We start from the raw sequence: 6,000 nt of genomic DNA, 5'->3' as shown, positions 1-6,000 counted from the left end.
GCAACGCCTCTGCCACTCCCTTCTCCAGACTGGGTTCAGGACCTCCCACTTGCTAGGCAAACACGTGGGCCTTTTGCTCTTTAGTTTGTTTTTCAGATAGGGTTTAACGCTGGAGCTGGCCATCAACTGAAATCTTCCTTCCCCCTGGCCTCCAGTCATAGGTGCTGAGGTTACTGGTCATGTGGCCTGACCATGTCCTGCTCCAGGCTTGGCTTCTTCAAGGCCCAGTGAACTTTTGAAAGAGCAGTACTGCAAGGAAAGATTCTTGTATTCTTTGCAGATGAGGGAAATGACGCTTGAGGAGGTGTTGAGATTTGCCTAAGGTCCCTCAGGGATGCTAGCAGAAGATGGGAGCCCTCCAGCTGGCTGCAGAATCTCTGTCCTCAGTCCAGAAATCTCTGGGGATGTTACATCTGTTCTTCTGCTCCCCTTCTTCCCTATCCCACCCCAGCCCTGTCTTCGCTGGCTGTGATGGATAGAGTGTCTACCATGAGTCCCCCAAGAAGGTGGGCATGGTGCCTGAGTAGACAAGATCATTCCTTGGAGCTTGTTGGCGGTACTCAGAGAGGGGATGAGGGCTTAGGCAGTGATGGAAGACAAGTGCTCAGTGTAGGAGCAAGCGCTGCCCATGGCTCATGGAGGACCAAGAAGGCAAAGGGTTCAGTAGAAGGGACTCAGATGAAGACTGTGAGTACATCCAGGAGACTGGGAATTCTAGAGTGTTTGTCCCCTGAATAGCCCTAGGGCTTAAGGTGTAACATCCCCTGTTTAATACCCACCTCTACTGCTATCAGACAAGGACAGACAGACAGACAGACAGACAGACGGGAGCCTGCAAAGAAACCAGGCTGTCTGAGCCACTGACTGGAGGCTGCTGCCTCCTCCCTGTGGGGGCATGGTGGGGGGGAGGGGGGGGAAAAAAGGGGGCTGAACCTAAGTAAGCCCCACCTCCTATAGACTCTGACCCTGGCTGTCCCAGCCAGAGGTCTGGGATTCACAGAAGAGAGGAAAGACAGGCAGACAGAGAAGCAAGTGCTAGGACAGAGATGGGGGCCCAGAGCAGAGAGAAAGAGGAAGGAGCAAGTGAAACAAGGAGACAGACACTTGCAGAGGAGGTAGTGTGAGCAAGACCTGCTCAAACTGTCCACTGTAGCCAAAGAAGCAGTGGCCAGTGCGTGGATTTCCTGCACCAACTCGTCCTGCTGTGGCTCGAAGCTGTCTCTGGGGTCCCTCTGTCAGTACTTCCTCTCTGCCGAGCACCAGGTCCTGAGACTGAACTAGGAGCTGGAACTCACTGCATTCCATAGTCATGGGGCCCAGAATAGGTAAGTTCAGGCAAAGGGAGGGATCGTGGGCCTTGGGAGGGGCTGGGGGAGCAGGGCTTCCTTCTCAGGGAGAAGGGACTGAGCAGGGAAGGGAAGGTGCTGGGTGCTGACTCTGGGGAGCAGGAAGGTCCATGTTTACTCAGGTGGAGGCAGGAAGGGAGCCCAGCCAAACAGCCTCATGCTACCTAGAAATGGGGGACAACCAAAAGGCATGCCCCTTCTTTTCATCTACTAGCCGGAGAAGGAGGAGAGGTAGAGAAAGACAAAAAAGGCAAAAAACCACAGAGAAGGAAGTCAGAGAGAACAGGTCCAAACAGACAGACAGACAGTGATCAACAGGTATTACCTGAGCATCAGGCTGGTAGGAGGATCAGGAGGAGAAAGGATCACTATAGAGACCCTGAGAAACAGAGAAACAGGAGGCCAGGAGAGCAAGACAGACAGAGAGCAAGGGACAGACAGATGGGGAATCACACAGTGTTCTGGCAAGATCAGGTGGAAAAAGTGGAGTGAGAGAGAGAGAGAGAGAGAGAGAGAGAGATCTGCAGAGTCCTAATTGGGCTGGCAGTGGAGGGGAAATGTCTACAATTCTCTAGAAGCCAAGCTTGGAACTCAACAAGGAAAGTACCTTAGGGTAAGGCGATGTTGTCTCGTAGGCTGGAGAAGGCTGGAATAAACAAGATGTGTTCAGACTGAGCACCTGGGGCAGGACATATGTAGAGGTCTCCTCTGGCCTCCCTTGATACTTCCTGCTCTGGGTCATCCAAACAAGCCCCTCAGACAAGCCCTCCCTTGTCCCAGAGCTGTGTCCTGGGAGCTGGTAGTGAGGATCTTAAATGAGGACACAGACCCAGCTGAGGTATAGCCCCAAATCAGGGCAGGAAGGGCTGGGTGTATGCTTCCTCCCAGGAGACCTTACAGGATAGGAGAGAGTGAGATCATTATTGGGGATTGGGTTTGGGTTTTTTTCTTGGTTTATTTTTATTGTTTGGTTATTTTTTTTTTTTTTGGAGACATAGTCTCAAACTCTCAATCCACCTTTGTCTGCCTCCTGTGTACCATCATGCCCAGCATAGGAAGACTTGGTTTGAGGGGTGAAGGCAAACTGAACTCCCAGTCAGCCTGGCCTCCGTATGACTGCAAGGGTTAGAGACTCCATAATGTGGGAAGGACCAAAAACTTCCATTGTTCTATGCTTGCTCCCCAGCCACTCCTCTGTCCCTCCACCTGACTGGTTTAGAAAAAAAAAATACATGTGGTCCCTGCAGGCCAGCTCTGGAACTTTCTCCAGCTGCCCCCTGACACATATATAGCAGGAAGCTGACCCCAGTGTCCATGCATTGAGTAACCAGAAGCCACCACAAGTTGGCTGAAGGGTGAGAGGATGCAGGTGGAGCAAGAGACAGAGCCTGGAAAGAATCCTGGGCCAAATCACCAGATGTCTCAGGAGCACCAAAGGTCAGCCACAGCTCTGCAGAGCCCCACCAATCACCCAGCCACATGCCTTGAGGCCTTGGTCAGAGCGTCCCTGTGTGGGCATGGAGGGGTTAAAGAAAATAATCTCCCTCTCTATGTTCCTCACAGCATGATCCACAAAACCCACTCTCCCACCTCCACCCACTTCCCATTTTGGTGAAACTTAATCTTTTCCCATTCCTCCAAATGCCAGCTCCTTCAGGAAGGCTTTCTGGTGGATTCCCGCTGGAGTAACCTCTGCCAGCCAGTGTGCACACGCAACCCGACCCATGATTGAAGTCCATTCTTCCTCACTTGCAGGGTTGCAGCTGTTTATTTCTACAGCTGTTCCAATGTAGCAATGCCTTATGTTCAAATCCCAGCTCTGGCTTTCAGTAGAATGTTCTTATCTGTGTGTGTGTGCTTGCATGCTTGTTCTGGAACTTGAAGTCAGGGCCTGGGTACTGTTTCTAAGCTTTTGTGCTCAAGGCTAGCACTATATAACTTGTGCCACAGCTCCACTTCCAGTCTTTTTGTGCTTCATTAGAGATAAGAGTGTCATGGACTTACCTGCGCTGAGCTGGCTTTGAACCTACATCTTCAGATTTCAGCCTTCTGAGTAGCTAGGATGACAGGCACGAACCACCAGAGTCCAGCTGTTCTTGTCTTTTTAATAGAAGAGGAGACTGATGCTCAGAGAGGGAAAGTGACTTGTATAAGGACACACAAGAAGTAAGCATCAAAGTGGGGCCAGGACACAGGATGGCCTGCTGCCAAAGCTCTTTCTTCTCTATGTCATTGTCCTTCCCCAGACTGCACATTGCTGCCTTTGGCTGCCTTAAGCATTTCAACACTGGCTCCAGATAAAGCAAGCTGTTCCTTCAGTGTCAATGACAGAGTGGACATCTGGGCAGGGTGGGAGGAAGGGGTTCACTTCATTCCAAGTTGGGCTGGGCCTTGCCTGCTGGACCAGATTTCAGACCACCAAGATCCAGATGGTGAGCTGGACTTGTCTGTCGTGAATTCGATGTCCAGTCTGTTCCTGTCCCTTCTTGGAACTCACAACCTTTATCTGTGCTGCTGTGGAGAGCAGAGCCTTGGTTGGAGGGGCAGGGCTGGGCCTTCCTGTCTGTGCTGGGAGTTTGTTATCTCCAGGGCAACCTGAGGATGGTGCTAGTGTTCTCATAGACAGTGTCCAGCGTCGGGGCACTACTGTTTGAAACAATGGGGCTCAATGGCACTGCAGCACACTGGAGGAGGCCTGATTTCATCTGTTCCTGAGATCTCAAACGCTGCCCAGCGCTGGGCAAAGATGGGATGTGGGCAATCACAATGCATAAACTACCTTCCCACCCTTCCCTGCTCTGACCATGAAACTCTCTTTCCTCTTTCCCTCTAGCCTTTCTTAGAGTTCTGAAGCCTGAACTGAGTCAGCTCAGTGCTAATACAAGAGACCCAGGGTAAAATTACTTGTAGCTCCAACCCTCAGAAGGCTGAGGTTGGAGGACCATGAGGTCGAGGCCAGCCTGGGTTACATAAAGAAACTCTGTCTCAAAAAACCAAAGGAAAGGAGAGCGTGTCCAAACTTTAGGCAACAGAAGTGGTATCCTCTCTCAGTTGGGAGCAGGTAGGAGTCAGTACAGGGGGCATTGATGGGCCCTGAACAGAACATGTATTCCAGGAGAGCAGATGATACTGCAAGGGCTCCAGACCCTTGTCAGAACCTGGCATGTTAGTAGGGACAGTGAGCTTTTGGGTGCAGTCACATTTAGGGAAGTCACTGATCAACATCTCAGAAAATGAAGTAAAAGAACTTGACAGGGCTCATCATGTACCAAGTTAGGCATGTGGACTTTGTCTTTGAGCTATGGACGATGACACGTGTGCTTCAGTGGTCCAGAGAGAATCTCATCGCAGGCCTGCTCACATATACAGCAGCATTTGAAAGGAATCCCATGTCCATTTTATCAATGGAACTCAAAGCTAGAGGGTCTAGGCCATCTTCCCTGGATGGCAGAGCCAAGCCCTGCTGGAGTCAGAGCCCTCATTCCCCCTACCTGCCTTGCCTTCTTTCCTCAGTGGTACTGCCATCTCCCCTATGTCCAGCCCATGACTGGTGGACAGACACAGGCCTTTTCCAGACTCTCCCCCTCTGGTGCCTGAGCAGCTCTGAGACATCATTTGAACAGGTGCATGGAAGCTGAACCGTGTCAAGGACTGGCAGTTCCCAAGATGCACAGACTTGTTTGGGTCAATGAGGCCCTAGCTCAGGGGTGATAAGCCCCTCCCAGAGCCTGGGTGCCACGTGGAGGGGAAAGGGGGTAGTGTAGTCTTGAGCTGACTTGCCTCTGAGGCCCTGCTTCTTATTTTAGGCCTAAGGAGATCCACTGGCTGCCCTGTGGGCTCAGGGTTCCCCCTTTCCTCCAAACAGACCGGAGTCCCTATGTTTAAGTTCATCTTGGGTGTAGATGGGGCAGCCAGGGTCAGGCTGGGAACAGAAAGTCCCAGCACTGGGTCCCTGACCCAGCTTGGAAATCACCAGAGTGCCTGTCCCCTTCCTGCCCCCTGGCTGTCTCCCTCAAGAAGGAACAACTGGATGTCCTCTGGACAGACCACTCAAGGGTCCTGCCAGAGGAATTTTCCCCAAATGACAGCCAAGCCTAACGCCCACCCAGAGAAACAGCCCTCCTCTCTTCCTACTTGAACTCTTTCCCTTCCATGATGCTGGGCTAATTACATTGTTAACTGGAGCCTCAGACCTTGCACTGCTCCATCTACCTTAGCAGCCCCTGCCTGTATCTCCAGCTCCAGCCTCCATGCCTCCCTCCTTTGGCTAATTCAGCTCAACAATCATGCTCTTGGGATGAGAAGGGGCTGAAAGATGGCAAGTGCCTTGCTGGGGAGGAAGGACGGGCCCCTGGCTGAGGGTATGGCTGGTGCAAAGGCTCAGGGGTAAGAAAGAACATGATGAACTTGGAGAATGGCCAGAATCTGGTGGGGCAAGAGGATAATGTGCTCTGAGGTAAATAGATGAAATGTGACTGGTTCTCTATGAACCTGAGATAGGGAGTTGACTCCTCATTCTGCACCAGGCTGGGGAGAAGGAAGGGAGCTGGCTGTAGCTAAAGACTTCGGAGCACCAGGTACAGAGCGTTTCCCTCGGCCCTATTAAAGTAGCTGTGGGCCACTGCTTCCTTACAGAGAAGGAAACTGAGGCTTG

The 6,000-nt window shown here is 51.8% G+C and overlaps 1 protein-coding gene across 2 annotated transcripts in view; it reads left to right on the top strand.

The window, feature by feature from the left end:
* The first annotated feature begins 984 nt into the window (after positions 1-984).
* Positions 985-6,000, top strand: part of Slco2b1 (solute carrier organic anion transporter family member 2B1) — a 46,136-nt gene continuing 41,120 nt past the window's right edge. Inside the window, exon 1 of one of the 2 annotated variants that reach the window (XM_042689013.1) lies at positions 985-1,325. In XM_042689013.1, coding sequence (XP_042544947.1) covers positions 1,310-1,325 — 16 coding nt within the window. In that variant the 5' untranslated portion in view covers positions 985-1,309. Of the gene's footprint in view, positions 1,326-5,727; positions 5,924-6,000 lie in introns of those variants that run through there. The other variant, XM_042689018.1, reaches the window with a different exon arrangement.

This window comes from Dipodomys spectabilis, unplaced genomic scaffold (genome assembly GCF_019054845.1).
Source record: "Dipodomys spectabilis isolate Male_0828 unplaced genomic scaffold, ASM1905484v1 ptg000003l, whole genome shotgun sequence".
In the NCBI taxonomy this organism is placed as follows: domain Eukaryota; kingdom Metazoa; phylum Chordata; class Mammalia; order Rodentia; family Heteromyidae; genus Dipodomys; species Dipodomys spectabilis.
Note: the sequence above shows the minus strand (reverse complement) of the source record. Positions and strands in the feature narration are given on the sequence as shown.